We start from the raw sequence: 16,558 nt of genomic DNA, 5'->3' as shown, positions 1-16,558 counted from the left end.
AATAGCACCTCGGGGGAGAGGGCTGGCCAGGTCCCACCGGAATGGACTGTGCCCCTTCCCACGGCCACCCAGAGCCGCCTGGTGAGGCCCCTTGGTAGCCTGCCTCACCCCAGGAGGTCGGCGAGGTTCTCACTCCTCCGTCCATGACCTTTATCAAGTGAGGGATTCTAGAGCATGGTGCCCAGGCGGCGGCAGGACTGGAGACCAGTCAGAAGTGGACACTCCGGGCCCTCCGACCCGCGGATTCAGAGGGGTGTGCGCCCCAACCCCGCGACTGACGGAACAGGAGGCTGAGAGGGGAGGCTCGCTGGTATTGGCAGCCTTTGGGCGAAGCACAGGGCCACAGTGCCCCTTCCTTCACGGGGTCCCAAGAGAGACCTGGCCCTGGAAGTCCTCGTTCTCTAAGGGCTCCATCTAAGACCGGAGCCGACTCTCAGCGGTCCTCGACCCCCTCCCCGGGCTGGATCCAGCAGCTCTGCGGGCGCTGCAGAGGCCGGAGGAGCGGAGGAAAAGACGGATCCCAGTTCCTCTCGGTGCGTCCGGAGCGGCCGGAGGAAGCTCGGGCAGGCGCTGAGGAGCGCACGAGCGCCGCCTCCTGGTGACAGCGCCAGAGCCGCTCTAAAGGGGCGGGGCCACCTGACAAAGGGGGCTTTCTGTGTCCCCGCTGGGGCACCCTGCCACAAACCAGCCCGCGTTACTGCCATCCCCTGGACTAGTAGATGATGCCCGACTGTCACTGTGTTTCAGCTCTGGGTTTCCTTGAACTCTGCTTCATGTGGGATGATAGTGGACACGTGGCACATCTCTGTCCACAGAGAGGCCCGACGCTGCCCTCCAGAAACTTCCTGGCTGGCCAACTAAATGAACTCATCCTTTGTTACTTAATTTTATTTTTATTTATCTTTTATTTTGATGTCAAATTCTATACAGAACTGGTGAATTTTATTGTGTTCTTCAAGAATATCTTCTTCACATTTTAAAATCGCTGCAGGTTACTTCATTCTAAAGGGAACATATTAAAACAGCAACAACAATAACAAAAGCCAGAAAATCAGTAGCAGGAACCCGAATTGAAGGTGATCTTTAAAATCAAATACATGACAAATAAAGCCAGGTGACATTTCATTCTGGCCCCACTGCTCTGAGCTTGGCCTCCGTCCTCACCACACGGGAGGGTCATGAAAGACATGGGCGGATCACCTGCTCGAACCTTTCTGCTGGAGAATCAACAGGGTGAACTTGAAAGGGGAAGGGACTTTCTCACTCTTAGATACAAAAGCATTTGTCAGTCTGTCTTTTCAGAATGCTTGGGCCAGAGCAGTTTGTGAGGACTAACTCATTTTGTCACGGGGACCACCCTGTGAGACGGTGCTGCCATGGTTCCCGAGTTAACAGATGAGGCACCGAGACCAGAGAGACGGGCAACTTGCCCAGGGCCATGGAGCTGGTGAGCTTTGGAGCTGGTGGGAACTGAACTTGAACCCCGGACATGCTGCTTGGAGTGTGCCTCCACACACATTGCACATACAGGGCCGCAGAGATGGGAAAACCAGCCCCTGTGGGCATCTAGTCTGTGTCCTGACCTGGGAGGCTGGTCCTGTGGACAGTGGGACAGACAGAGGGTTTTCCTCCATCCTCTTTCCTCTTTCCTCTGGAGTCTCCACGTACCTGCTGGCCCAGACGCCAGAAAGCAGACTCCAGGGGCAGGGCTGTGGCTCAGTGGTAGAGCGCTGGCCTGGCACGCATGAGACATGGGTTCCATCCCCAGCACCACATAAGAAACAAACAAAACCAAACCTAAATAAACAAAATAAAGGTATTGTGTCCATCTACAACTAAAAATATTTAAAAAAAAAGAAAGAAAAGGAAAAAGAGAGCAGGCTCAGGGGCTGAGCCAGTGTGGCCACCTTGAGTGTGAGTCCGGGGGGTTTCTGGGGTTGGTGGTGCCTTGCCTGCCCCTGTGAGTGTGCGCCCCTTCTTGGCTGTGAATGTGGACTCTCATGCTCTCCTCACCAGGTGGGCAGGCTCAGGAAGGCCAAGACTGGAGCCGGGCCCATCCAGGCAGAGCCCCAGTCCAGCCAGAGCTGGTGGGGGTGGGGGGCTGGCCTGGGCAGGGCCTGGGTGTGGCTGCAGGCAGAGAGGATGCTGTCCCTGGGAGGGCAGCCCGTGCTGGAGAACTCCTGGATGTGGGGTCCGAGGCCCACAAGCCAAAGTGCAGAGCTTTCAGGCCTAGGCAGGACCCAGCTCTGGGCAGCTGGTCAGGCAGCTTGGAGTGCAGGCTGGGATGGATCCTGGAGACTGGCTGAAGCCAAAGGTCCAAGCCTGAGGCCTGGGAGGAGCTCATAGGTGAAGGTAGGCTAATCTGGACAAATGCACACTTGCAAAAATGTGTATGGCCTTGCCACAGGAGAGGGACAAAACTTGGCAAAGTCAGCTGTCTGCAGAGGGCTGTGATCATCCCCTGGCTGCCCTCTACTGGGCACCTGCCTGGGCATGCGTGTGCCCTGTGCTGCCTTCTGCAGATGAGAGCCTCATCCTTGGATAGCACAGGGAGGTGGGCATGCTGTAGAGTCCCAAGTTTCGGGTGAGGAAATTGGGGATGGGAGAGGTATGGGCTGTGCCCAGTGCCACAGCTCCTGGGGGATCAGGACTGGAACACATTTGTCCTCCTCCAAAGCCTAGTTTCTAAAACACAGTTTTGAATGCATAGCACTCAAGGGGTTTCATATGCAAAATGTGCAGGAGAAAGTCCTCCGCTGCTGGCCCCGTACCGTACCGGAGCAAATCAACACGACCTTATTTGCTGTTTCCACCTTGTGTGTTCTTGCTGAGCGCCAGGGCTTGGAGACAACACTGCTTCCCTGTCAGGTCACAAAGAGCCGCCTCATTCCGCTTCCTTCCCAGCGAAAGCCCACCCTTGCTCCAGGAACGGCTGGCTGTCCAGCGGGGGGCCGTCCTCAACAAGAGTGAATTGCTTCTCCTGTTTGCAATGTCCTAGGGAATTAACAGTTTATTACATACGGGGCCAGTTCCTGGACTGCATGGAAACCAGCCGCCCTGGGGAACAAAGTGCCCTCATGTTGGTGACTGTGACCTGCCAACCTGGATGGGACTGTGATGGGATGGGTCCCTTTATCCCGGGGTTCTTTGTGCTGGGCAGTGCCCTCCCAGGTGATGGCAGTGGAGGCTCAGGGCTCGAGGCTGGAACTGGTGGCCAGGGTTCCAGGGGCAGTGTCAGCATGCTCTTCCCGGCTGCAGCTCCGTCCCTGCAGGGCTCCTGTGCGCCCCCGTGTGGCCACAAATGGCAGCGCCTCTTCTGGGACTGGGAGGACCAGGGCACTTCCCCGGGCCTGGTTCTGGAGAGAGGAGAGCGCTTGCTCTACCCCTGCCAATCTTTGGCCAGCTCCTCTGTGTGGGCCTGGGGCACTCTCAAGCCACAGCCGGGGCTGTGTGGGACATTCCTTTCGACTGTGACACATACTCCAGGCACGGCTTTGGAGAAGGAAACTGGCCACAGGACGTGGCCTGAGCTCCATACTGGGCTCACCAGCTGGGCTGGAGGCGCTGAGCCGCGGAGCAGGAAGCCAGCTCTCAGCCACATTGCCGCAGACGTGGCTCCTGAGGCCGGCTCTGGGTGCTGCTCCCAGCAGGGACCTCATGCTGCCAGCTTCAGGTCCATCAGGGAGAGAATCTGCACCACAGGACGGGTGGGGGGGGACGCTACAAGCCAGGGCTTTTGTTCTGGAGAGTGGGCTTGCTAGCACACCAGCGTCTCTGGGGGACCCTCCTCGGGGATGTGCCTTTCTGTCCCTTGCTTGTGAAGTACTCATGTCCGCTGGCCCCCGTGGTTCTTGGGGAGAACAAAGGGTTGCGAGTTTCTGCAGACATGCCGTAGGGACGCCACGGTGCCCTCTCTGTGCCGGCAGGCTCGCTTCCAGGACCTGAACCTCAGACGCACAGAGGGGCCCATGTTGTAGCCAAGAGGACTCAGGACCAGTTTTCAGGGATTGAAAACTGTTCAGACACAGCTCTGTCCCTTTGCATGGGTCAGCCACAGCATCTGGGCTCCGACATCCTCATCTGTATGAGGGGCTGGGTGGAAGGGTCTCCAGGGTCTCTTCCAGCTCTGACATTCAGCCAAGTGTCCCCAGCCACCCACCAGCCGCCCACATCCCACCACGAACATCTCCAGATCTCTCCTGGAAATTCCGCCCCGTGGCCAACGGGCTGCACCCTCTCAGTGGGCCACTCCCTCCTCCGTCTGCGTTCTGGGGCCAGGGGCTCCTCTCTGGTCCCATGGCCTGAAGCCCTCTCATCCTGTAGACAAGCCGGTGTTCACACCGCAGCCAAACCGCGCTGGGCACCCAGCTCCAGTGCAGGCTCTGCAGCTGCTTTACCAACACAGAACCCGGGTGTCCAGGCGCCGGCCCCTCCCCAGCATTTCCCCATCTCCAGTGGCTCCACTGCCGCAGGACCTGAACGTCACCACCCGCATTTGATCTTCATCCCTCAGGCATTCTATCTCCAAGAGCCTGAAAACCTTCCGTCCCAGTCTGTCCTCTTGTATCATCTCCACCCTGCCACCAGGATGCCCTGCTGGGACCCCAGCGGCGCCCTCCTAACTGTCCCCAGCTGCTCCCATTCCCGTGTTCATGGGACCACGCCCGGGTGACCTGGCCGGGGCTCAGACACTCGGCTCTTCCTTTCTTAGGGAAGCGTGCCTACTGCTCCTGGCTCTTCCTGGCCACCCTCCAGCTTAAAACGTCACCCCCACTGCCTGGGGTCAGTCCTGTCCCTCGCCCCGTCACCATGAGCTGCCTGAGTGCGGTCCCCCTCCAGCCCCTGCCGCAAACTTCAGACTTCAGAGTGTGTGGCTTTATTCTGCCTGACCAAGGGCCGCGACTGTACGCAACAGAGGCCCGGGGTGGCCTGTCGCTGGCACATGGGGATGTCCTGGAGCGGGCTGGCTGCTGGGGCGTTCTGGGAACCTGGCCCGGCAGCTCCTCTCCCGACAGAGCTCACTCTGCTTTCTTCCGAGTCGTGGATCTTGTCTGAGGGGCCCAGGGCCCGGGGCAGGCGGAGGGGTCGGCCGCTCTGGGAAGGACCAGGAGGTCGGCTTCTGAGGGAGGGTGAGGCTGCCTGGGCTCCTGGCCGTCCACTCTGTGATGTCCTCCAGCCTGAAGCCAGCAGCTCAAGGGCCTCTCAGGGTCCCAAGGAGTCTCCCCTCTTGGTGCAGGCGGGTGGTCACCAGCTGGGCAGGGTCAGAGCCCGGGGCCGGCTGCCTAGGTGCACGGAGGGGTGATGGTGGGGAGCAGGGAGCCTGGCTGTATCCTCCCTCTTCCTTCCAGCCTCCGGCCTGGCATGGTGGGGTGTTACGTGACCTTGGCCAGAAGAGCCAGGGTACCCAGCAGTGCCGACATCAATGGAGGCCACCCCTTTGGCAGGAGAGCAGACCCCGAGGGCAGTTCTGGGGAGAGAGGAGGGATCACATCTCAGCCCAGGTCCTCCACCGAGGACCAGGGGCTTCCAGCTGTCCCCAAGAGCCCCCAAACTTCTTCCCTCCCCACTCCCAGGGGGGTGTCGGGTGGCCAGGTCAAAGGGTGTGCCGCCTACCTGTGTGCCCGTCTGTGGACGGGGCGGGGGAGGGTGGCCCTCCCTCCCTCGGGCGCAGCATGGGCTTCAGGGTGTCGGGGTCCCCGTCGTTGGGTTCGGGCACGATGCCCAGTAGCTGGCACATGAGCTCGTACACGTGCACACTTTCAAAGGGCTCCACCTCCAGGCCCTCCTTGAAGCTGGGGCCCACGGCCCGGAAGATGGTCTTCATGTCCAGGTCCTGGTTGTCGAAGCCGTGCTCCCCGTTGTTGAACTGGACGCTGATTCTCTGCAGGGAGGGGTGGGGTGTCCAGTCCTTGCCGGGAGCCCAGGCACCATGGAGCCCTCTCGCCCTCTGGGCATCCCCTGGGGGTTGGCGCCCAGGTGGGCAGATGGCCTTGGGAGGGGTACCAACTTGGGGATGGAGGGATTCTGAGACTCGGCTCCTCTGAATTCTGAGACCATGAAGATGGGCCAAAGACACGGCCTTGGCCTGGAGCCGGGGAGGTAACCGGAAGGGGCTGGGCTTCTAGCGTGGGGCTGGGCTGGGCCTCCTTCAAGGGAGTTGGGGATGGGTGCTCAGCGGCCACCTCCCCTGGGACTGCCTCTCCCTGCTCCACTCTCTGCTCCCCTTCAGGTGCCCTTGGCTCTGTGCCCGTTCTCCCCCGTGGCTGGGCTTCCCACGCCCAGGTGCACCTGCACTCCTGTTCCTAGTGCACACTGAAGGGTGTGTGCCCACACTGGGGACTAGCTAGACACGGGGCTCTCCTGGCCCTTGGGGAGCCGCCTGCCAGTGAGTGGTGCCCCCAACAGGAGCTCACCCCATGGATGACGTAGCCGGGGTCGCTGTACATGACCAGCGGGGCGATCCTGGGGTGGTTGGCGTAGTGGAAGGATTTGGGGAACTGCTCCTTCCTGTAGACGTGCAGCCGGGGGTGGGCGCCCTTCAGCACGCCGTACACCTCCTCCAGCCTCCCCTCCTTGGGGATCAGCATGCCGTTCGGCCCGTAGTCCAGGAGCTCGAACTCGATGTCCCGGAAGGTGAAGTTGGGGAACTTGTGGAACTCCACCAGGTCGCTGGCTGTCTTGTGGACGGTCGTCATGCCGTGGTCAGACGTGACGATCAGGTCGAGGCTGCTGGTGAGGTTGTGGCGCTCGATGCTGTCCCGGAGGTAGCCCACGGTCCTGTCCACCTGCCTCACCATCTCCTTCCTCTGCGGGGACTCTGGGCCGTACTTGTGGCCTGTGGAGTCCGGCTCCCCGAAGTAGAGAGTGACCAGAGCCAGGTCCTCCTCTGTGAACCACCGCATCACCGTGTCGATGTTGGCCCTCCACTCCTTCTCGTCTTTGTAGTTGTGTAGGATGCCCTCCTTCCGACTCAGCGTCACGGCGGTCCCTTGGTAGGTGACGTTCCCACCAGGGTAGAAGAAGGAGCCGGTCTTCAAGCCCTGCAGGGACAAGGCAAGGTGGCACTGAGCCCTCAGGACCCTTGGCTGGCAGCCCTGCTCGTCCTGTGCCCATGCCCACGTTGGCCGGCTCACTCGCCCCTCTCCTGCCGTGTTCCTCAGGCTTTTTATTTTCTGAAGCTTATGATTCAGTCTGTTATGTCTGTCGTTCGTATGGTCCTGGGTCCCTGCGTCAAGCCTGACCTGCCCAGAGTCCTCTCTGGCCCTGAAGCCCAGCCTCACCAACGGGTGCAGGCAGGTGTCTGTCCATCTGTCTGTCTCGTGCCGTCCCCTGCCCTCCAGACTTCAATCTAGTCATTCATCTTTCCATAAATTGTTGCCACTTCATTTCCAGATCTGTCTGCCTCCTGCCCTGGCCAGCAGGCCCACCTGCCAGCTCACTGCCCCAAGCCATGAGATGCCAGGTCCTCGCTCTGACACTCTGCTGCCGGAGGGGGCCCGAGCCCTGCATGGACAGGCAGGAGGGGACTTAGGTGCGTGGAAGCACTGGCTGTCAGGCGGGCTGGGCTCAGAAGTGTCCTCTGGGCTCACCTGGAAAACCTCCCCTTGAACTTATGGCCTGGAGCGGCACCTCGGCGCTGTGTGGGGCGGGATTCCTGGCTGCACACCGCCACCACCCACCATGCCACCCGTGACCCTGCAGAACTCGGCTGTCCAGCCCGTGAGGGCCATGGGTGCCACGCAGATCAACCAGGTCGCTACATGCTTCCTCGTGGTCAGTCCTGCCCTGGGGCCACCAGGGAACCAGCTACTCAGCTCTCACCAGTGCTGGACTCCCGGCAGGCCACGGGCTGGGCTCTCCCACTCTCACAGCCTTGCTGGCCAGGTCCCCGTCCCCTCTGGCGTCCGTGCGGGCAGGGCCATGTTACCTGCCTCTGGGCTGTGATCCAGATGGGCACGCTGCCATTGTCCCACCAGCTCTGGATGCCGAGGGTGGCGTGGTAGGGCAGCTTCACCTTGGTGGTGAAGTTGTAGAACATGTTGTGGACGACCCCGTGGTTCTCGATGTATTTGCCTGAGGGAGGAGGAGGCGGCAGGGCGCGGAGGTGAGCCCGGGAGAGAGCCTGGCGCATCCTGCACTTGCCTCCCCTGAGCCCTGCTGCTCGCCACTCAGATGGGATGGGGTCTCTGCTTTGCAAGCCCCCCGGGAGCTTTATTTGCCCCTGGTCAGTTGCCACCAATGGGGAGGGTCCTGTGGGGACCCCCTCTGCAGCAGGTTTCTCACTTTGGCGTGCATGGTGCCTGGGCAGGGCTGTGCCCGCTCACCTGGTGTCTCAGGCCCTGCCTGCCCCCAGGCCCGGCCAAGGTCAGCACTCACCAGTGACCAGCGTGAAGTGGCAGGGGCTGGTCTGGGTGACGAAAGCCGGGGTCATGTAGCGAGCTTTCACCCCTTCCCTAGCCATGGCGTCCAGGTGGGGGGTCTCCACGTCCAGGTCGTAGTTCCAGCGGAAGCCGTCGAAGGACACGAGCAGCAGCTTGTTCTGGCGGTCCTGCCTTGGGACGGGCACCCCAGCCCCCGGAGCCAGCAGGGTGGCCAGAGCCCCAGCGAGGAGGGTGGCTGAGGCTCTCATGACGGCTCTCCAGAGGGACAGGTGCAGGGCGTCTCAGGCCCCGGAGGGCAAAGTCCCGGGGTCAGCTGGGCCGTCTTATCTCAGGCTTCTTCAGCGATGGGCGGGCACACAGACCTGGACGCAGGAACGCTCCAGGCCCCGAGTGGACGCCTCTCAGTGTGGGCTGCTGGGCACCTGAGCATCCCTCTCCTCCCAACAGGGCCCTGGGTCCTTGCTGCTCCCTCCCTGTGCCCCAGGGTGGGCGGGGTCCTACACAGACCCCAGCCCTCAGCAACTCCTGGCTTACTCTGACCCAGAGGACACGGGGGTGGGATGGACTCCCTCTCCAGCCAACAGTTTACCTGGCGAGAGCCTGTGGGTGGGCTTCCTGGGCCTGGGCCAGACCCAGCCCAAGGCCTGCCTCATCCCTAGGGACCTCCAGCCTGGCCCCTTCCCTGTCCTCTTTGTCCACATGGTGGTGGCCTGGGCCGGGCGGTGGCTGTGGGAGCGGGGATATGGCTGGACTGGAGGTGGATTCTGGAGGTTTTGATGAAGTACTTGCTGCTGGCTGCGTGGGAGTGAGCCGCCCTCTCAGTCTTGTTGAACAGCACACCGGCCACAGCGGCCCACTGCCCCCTGAGTTCTGCTACAGCTAGCAGACACTGCCACAGAGCGACGCCACCTCTGTGTGCCCTCACAGCATCAGCAGCCCCCGCCGAGGCGCAGCCGTGTTCCCTGGCCAGGCCCACGGGGTGGGCGTCTGGGCCCTCCCTCCCCAGGCCCAGGAAGCACACTTTCTGGGGAGGCTTCCTTGCCACCAGCCTTGGTGAAGCTGGTGCGTGCTGAAGGCTGGGAACCACAGGGCAGGTTGGTGACCACCATGAGAGGCCCACTCGGGGCTGAGGCGCAGGACAGCCACGGAGACTGGCCCCCTGCATTGCACAGACTCCCAGTGCAGGGGACACTGCCACAGCAGAACTGCAGGCGGCTCTGGGAGAGGGAAGGGGCTTCCCGTTAATGAGCGCTGGGGTGAGAACCCAGAAGGCCCCTCTGCTCACCTGGGATTTGCAGGAGAGCTACTTATAGGATGGACTGAACTGGGAGGAAGAGGGTAGGAAGGCTTCCTGGGAGAGGGACACACGTGGAGGTGAGGGAGTACTGGAGCTGGGAGGTGGGCAGGCGGTCCTGTGGGCTGTGGAGGGCTCCGGGTGTATGCTGGGCTGGGCAGGGGAGTCATCCCTGGTATCTGTTCTTCTGTGGCAAGATGGCTGCTGAGAAGGAAGACTCCATTTCCCAGCATTCTGTGCAGTGAGGCTTAGCCATGTGACTAGGTCCTGGCCAATGGGATGGTAGAAGCCATCATGTGGGTTCTCCCAGCCTCTGGCTAGAGTGCAACTTCACTCTCCTTTGCTGATTCTTGCCTCTGGTGCCTCCAGCACCAAGGACCCAGAGCTCCTGGGATGGTGGGAACTAGCCTAAAGAGCCTGGTCCCCCAAGGTGTCCTGGGCAGTGGCCCTGCCAGCTGGCCCAGGGCTGCTCAGCCCCAGGCTGCATCCTCCCAGGGGGGATTAAGCCCACTTCTCCATGATTTGGGCTGGCAGTCACTCTCAGGGGACCTCCTCTTAGCTGAGAGAGCCCTAGGCCTGGGTCCTGGGGTTCAGCTGCCAGGAGGGGGCGGGAGGCAGGTGAGTCAGGAGCTGGTCCGCAGTCCAGGGCCTGGCCAGGGCTGGCTGCCTGGACAGGAGTGGATGTGCTGGGGCTGGCGCTGGCCTTGGTGGCCGGTGGACTGAGTTCTCTGCATTTCCTCTGACTGACTCCTGCCCAGGTTTTGACAGTTCTGTGACCTCACCTTCTCCGGAGACCTGCTCCTGATAGTCCCAGGAGTCTCAGCCAGGCCTGGGCTGCTGTACCTGTTCTTGGCTCTCTGCTCACTCACGGGTGGCCACGGGAGCTCCTTGGCCCATAGGCTTCCCTTCCTAACCTCATGGGTGTGCGATGGTTGGTTCTAGTGATGGGTAGAGGTGTTTCCCATATCCCGGCACTGGGCTCTATCCAGGGTCTCATCAAGCTCCGAGGTGGTTCTTTGAGGCAGAACTTAGGAACAGCCTTGCTTTACAGGTAGGAAGCTGGGGTAGAGAGAGGGTAAGGTGGCTTGGTGAGTGGAGGGGCTGACGTTCTGCCTCCAGAGCCCCTCTTTTAACCATGTCTGCACACCACCAGTTTACCAGCCTTTGTTCATAGGATCCCATTTCAGACTCCGGGGCTGTTGGCTTCTTTAAGAAATAGTGCAGCCATGCTGGTCATGCACGCTGGGTCCCCCCACCCCGGTTCCCTTTCTCCTCTCCATTGCACGGCTTCCTTGGGGTGCACTGCCTAGAGAGGGGCTGTTGGACAGGGATGTGAAGGCTGCATTGTCATCGGGATGTTAGATACACAGACTGACCTTGAGCTGACTCCATCAGGCTCTTCTGTGTCAAGGCCTGACCTTGGCCTCTGTCCTTGGCCTATTTAGTCCAAGTTTAGGGAAAGTCTTGCTGTCTCAACCTAGTGAAATGTCTGAAAATCCCATCTGACTGCCCTGTGGGTAGCTCTCTGCTCAGAGTCCTCCTCCCGTGGCCCCCACAAGGGTCCCTTCTCACCCTGGTCCACCTGCAGCAGGAATCCTCTGCCACCCCCCAGTCGCCTCCCAAGGGCCCCCCCGAACGCAGCTGCATCCAGACTGTGCTTTTGACTCGGGAGCGTTTGGGGGACCCCCAGATCCACGCCGTGACGGAACTTCTTGTTTCTCAACAGTTTGAGGCAGAGGCAGAGGCAGTGTGAGAGAGCTGCTCCCTGCACCCCGGCCCCGCTCGGCGCCCACACTGTGGGACTCACTGTGAACCCAGGCCATGCTCCCCGCAGCCGTTCCTATTTTTGACCTCAGGCTCTTTCCTGATCCTGATCCCACCCAGGAGCCCACACGACGGCTGGTTCTCAGGCCTCCATGGGCCCCTCTGGATGTGGCCATTGCTGAGACGCCCCTCGTCTTGGAGGATCTGGCGGTTCCGCAGGGCGCTGGGCAGGGGTTTTGTAGGGGGTCCTCTGGTTGGGCCCCCTCTGGGGTTCCTCCCATGGTTGGACCGAGGCTGTGGGGTTTGGGGAGAAAGACTCGGAGTCAAGTGCCTTCTCCTCACATCACACTGAGGACACCCCACCCTCGGGACCCGTCTCTTGGGGCGTCACCTGGATGCCTGGCCGAGTCAGTAGGTCTCAGACTGCTGCCACTCCCACTCCCCCGCCCTGCACAGTGGGCTCATTGGAAGAAGGTGGTGATGGGCGCTCACACTCCAGGAGCGGGGTGTTCTGCACCTCCATGAGGCAGGACCTCCCTAATTTATCTGGGGTTCTGCTGGGGATTCCCCCAGACCCACTTGCAGCCATTTAATTGGTCAGCGTGACTCGCAGGCCTCTCCTAGACCTTGGGTTGTGACCAGGGCCACTTCGTCTATTTCGTGATTTACGTTGCTCCAGCTTAGGCCATCGCGAGGGCTGTAAGTGGGCTCCCATGTCTGTTTCACATATTGCCACTGTGTGTATATGCGTGTGGCGTGTGTATATGCGTGTGGCATGTGTGTTTGTGTGCACATGTGTGGGCGTGCCCTGTGTGTGCACACATGGATGTGTCTCTGTGGTGTGCGTATGTCACACTTTCTGGCTCTCTGACACCACAATCCTCCCTGCAGTTCCCTGGCCTCTGTCCTGGGTCCAGGCAAGTCTCTTATTTAGGATCTGGGCCCGGGGTTGCTCTTTGCCAGTGAGTGGTGGGAACGGTTTGAGGTCATTGACCCAGCTGTCCTGGGTGGGGGCTCCCCAGCTGTCAGGTGGCCCGAGCTTGGGGACGCGGGGCCGTGTGCAGCTCTGGATGCAGAGGGCTGCTCCCTGAGGACGGATCAGCATGTGTGTGATCGCTGCTTGGGGTTCCTGGTGCCTGGGTCCTCCTTGGCCTGGGGGCTGGGTAGATGGACATCTGTACGGGTGGAGACTGCCCCACGTGGTTGAGTCGTGCGTGGGGCTCAGGCTCCAGAGAACCACGTCTGGGTCTGAAATGGCCCTGCCTGGGCCTGCGCTTGGTCTGTGCTGGTGGCCAAGGCAGAGACGGGGCAGTGCCTCCGTGGGTCAGAGTGCGTGTAGCACCTATTCTCATGGGTGGCCTGGTGTGATGCACTTGGCCACGGGTCTCCCCAGGAGGTGTGAGAAGCACAGCTCAGCTCCTGTCCAGGACCTGGCGCACAGTGGCCTCTCCTGTCCTCCTTGGTCGAGGTGCAGTGGGTGGGTGGTGTCCTTGTGGAACTTGCCTTCTCTGGCCAGGGTGCCGTGGACTGGTGCTCCTGGTCCTGGGGGAGGGGAGCAGACTCGTCCCCTGTGTTGGAGTCCTGGAGCCATCAAGTCCACTCCCAAGTTCCCCTTGGTGACCAGTGGCACGGTTGGGTCTGATGGCTTTCCCTGATTCCCAGGGCTGTGTCCCTGGGGGTATCATGCTGGCATGGCCTGCTTTTGGGGACGTTGACAGCAAGGAGCCTGGCTGTGCTGTCTGGCCGGCTTGGAGGTGCCCACAGGGCAGGGACATGGCCACAGTCTTCCCAGACAGGTCCAGGCTGCAATGGTCACTCCCTCAGCCCTCTTGGGAGGCTTCATCCACACGCCCTGGGACAAGAGTCTGGGGGACGGCTGGAGGTTTGCTCTGGGGCCTGGCTGGCACTCAGGCTATGAGCTGACAGTGGTGTCTGGAGGTGAGGGCCACGGCCCACTGAAGCCCAGGGCTGTGGGTGGTAGACGGGTGAGGGGCCAGCCTCTCTCCTGCAGCGACTGAGGTGCCCACCCTGCACCAGCAGACGCCCACTATCAGCACTGCCCCTCAGCCAGCGCTTGTAAGGCAGATGGCTGCTGTGGCCTCTGATTCTGGGCCCAGCCCGACCTTCGCCACCGCAGGATTTTATTAGTGGGACGCTCCGCTGTATCAACTGCGGTGCCTTTATCACTTCTCAGGGGCTTTATCTCAGCGGTGCCTCGCCTCCCGGCTAAATGAGGATTAATATTTTAACAGGATTATGTGCCATGGGTTAGCTCTGCTCTCCAGGGACGGGGGGGGGGGGCGCCCCTCCCTGCAGCCCTCCCCTCCCCCAGGCTGCCCTGGCTGGGTTGCAGGAGCAGGGGCTGGGGGGGGAGCTGGGGCCATCTTGTTGTAGGCTCTGGGGAGGGCTGGGGGCCTGGACTCCAGGCAGTGGGGACAGCCCAGCAGGATGGGGTTCTTGAGGGCTGTGCCCACCTCCTGAGCTTGATGCTGAGGAGTGAGGGGCCTCCCTCTGCGTCCCTCAGCTCCTGGACAGGGCTATTAGGACTGAGTGCTCGGCTGGAGCACTCCATCTCTGCCTCCGTTTCCTTGTGTCTGTCCCCTGTGCAGCTCTGATAAAGACAGCAGTCAGGGGCTCAGGCCCACCTGGTAATCCAGGATGTCCCACCTCACATTGTGAAGTAATGGCAATGCCAGGGCCTCCTTCCACGTTAGCTCGCCTTAGCATGTTCGGGAATGAGGATGTGCACCTGTCATTTCGGGGGTCACCCTCCAACCCTCTCCCCCCACCCTGTGCGTGAAGAACAGTCCTCTGCTTCCCAGAAACTTCTCTGCTTACACCTAAAATTTCCAGGTGTGAGATTGTACCCCTTTGTGCCCATCCCTTGTCCCCGCTCTGTGCCTGGGGCCGGACTTCTCCCTGACAGTGTAGACGGCCCCAAAGGCCTAGTGGGGGTCCCCAGATAAGTTCTAAGGGGACCTTCCTTGGGGTGGGCACCCGTCCGTCCTTCCCATCCTCCTGGAAGCCCTGCCTTCCCCTGAAACGTGGGTCCGGGGGCCCAGGCAGAGGAGTCCTGGCGATGGATGGAGGTGCTGGTGGACAACGGTGTGTTGATTTTCTACCAAGTGTGTTTCGCCACCAGGTGAGAGGTACACACTGACTGTAGGGGGACCTGCAGAGCCAGGCCACCACAGAGCTGAGGACATGGCCTTCTCTGCCCCTGTCTTGCTCCCCTCCCCTCCCTGGACTCACAGATGTAGGAAAGCCACTTTTTTCTTTTTAAACATATTTTTAGTGGTCAATGGATCTTTAATTTATTTATTTATATGTGGTGCTGAGAATTGAACCCAGGGCCTCACACATGCTGGGCCAGTGCTCTACCACTGAGCCACAACCCCAGCCCGGCAAGGCACATTTTTAAAAATAGACATTTTAAAAGAGCTGTTTAAGGTTCACAGTGAAACTGAGCAGAAGGCACCGAAGGCACATAACCCCCGGCCCCTACACATGCGTGACCCCCTGTTCCCCCCACACCCCCACCTGTTGGCCATCTGTCACAACGGCTGAACCTGCCTGGGTGTGTCATCATCTCCCAAAGCCTGTGGCTCACATCAGGTTCCGTCTTGGTGGTGGACCTTCTCTGGGTTTGGAAATGTGCAACGAGGCAAATCTGCTAGGTAGTATCCTGCAGAGTAGTTTCTCTGTCCCAAGATCCTCTGGAGGGCACATCTGATTCCATTTCTATACAAATGCCTTCCACAAAAAGAGCTTAGGAACCTCACATTTGTTAGGATGGCCACGTCAGAAAACAGCAAGTGTTGGTGAGGTTGTGGGGACCCTGGAAACTTTGCATGGTGAGTCGGGGTGTAAGACGGTGCAGCCACATGGGCAGCAAATGGCCACGTGATCCAACAACACTTCTGAGCATATGCCCAGGAGAATCGAAAGCAGGACATCCAAATCTCATAGCAGCATTAGTCACAGTAACTCAAATGGAGAAACAACCCAAGTGTCCATCCCCGGATGAATGGCTGAACACCATGTGGTCTAGACACACAATGGAATATTATTCTGCCTGAACAAGGAGGGAAATTCTCCACATTCTACAGTTGGGTGAAACTTGAGGACAGTGTGCTAAGTGAAATAAGCCAGTCACCCCCAAAAGACAAACACCATTTGGTTGCATTTACATGTGGTACCTGAAACAGTCAAACTCAGACAAAATAGAGTAGGGGTTTCCAGGGAGGGTGACAGAGTTAGTGTTGAATGGAGACAGAGCTTCGGCATTGCAAGTTGAAGATTCTGGAGATGGATAATGGTGGTGGTTGCACATCCATGTATGTATCAATTTTATGTTACACATATTTTACTACAGTTATAAATTAAGGGGATAGGATCCAGGGGCCTTTCAGAGATGGCAAGGGCGTCGGGGTGATTCAGCACTGATGAATTCATATTCTGTCCTCCAAGCGGGGAGACAATCCCCTGACGGTCAGAAACCCTGGGACGTGCCGTGTTTCATGTTGGGGGCTGAGATGGAAATGAGGATAGCAAAGACAGGTGCTATCCTCATTGGTGGAGGGCAGAATCATAAACTGAATCACAATGACAAACCTTTGTCTCTCCATTTGAAAAACAATGAAAACAGTGTAACAGTTTAAAAAATGATTGTGAAGACAATTTAAAAATAATTTACAGTGGGTGTGGGGTGCTCTCCTATAAACCCAGACACTGCACCTGGGGCAGGAGCCAGGTCAAGGCCAGCCTGGGCAACCTAGGGAGACCCTGTCTCTGAATAAAAAGGACTGGGGATGTAACTCTGTGCATGAGGTCCTGGGTTCAATCCCCAGTAACACACACACACACACACACACACACACGAAGACAACTATAAAACAGTGATGAAAAAAACTGAAGCAAATACACAAAAAATGAAAAGCTATCCCATGTTCATGGATTGGAGGAATCAATATGGTTAAGATGTTCATACTACCCTTCATCTACAGATGAAAGTAATACCTATCAAAATAAGATCCTGAAATTTGTAGGAAACCACACACACACACACACACACACACTCTCACACTTCCAAATCCATCTTGAGGAAGAACATCAAAGC

At 59.4% G+C, this 16,558-nt stretch overlaps 1 protein-coding gene across 1 annotated transcript; it reads right to left on the bottom strand.

Annotated features, from left to right (window-relative positions):
- Positions 1-433: 433 nt before the first annotated feature.
- On the bottom strand, positions 434-8,629 carry Enpp7 (ectonucleotide pyrophosphatase/phosphodiesterase 7). Its single transcript, XM_077801303.1, has 6 exons — positions 8,377-8,629; positions 7,928-8,073; positions 6,414-7,040; positions 5,614-5,881; positions 3,548-3,691; positions 434-618 (listed from the first exon to the last, which is right to left on the bottom strand). Exons 1-6 carry the CDS (start codon positions 8,627-8,629, stop codon positions 434-436), a joined length of 1,623 nt encoding a protein of 540 aa, XP_077657429.1.
- Between the last annotated feature and the right edge of the window lie 7,929 nt (positions 8,630-16,558).

Source organism: Urocitellus parryii, chromosome 7 (assembly GCF_045843805.1).
Source record: "Urocitellus parryii isolate mUroPar1 chromosome 7, mUroPar1.hap1, whole genome shotgun sequence".
Taxonomy (NCBI): domain Eukaryota; kingdom Metazoa; phylum Chordata; class Mammalia; order Rodentia; family Sciuridae; genus Urocitellus; species Urocitellus parryii.
Note: the sequence above shows the minus strand (reverse complement) of the source record. Positions and strands in the feature narration are given on the sequence as shown.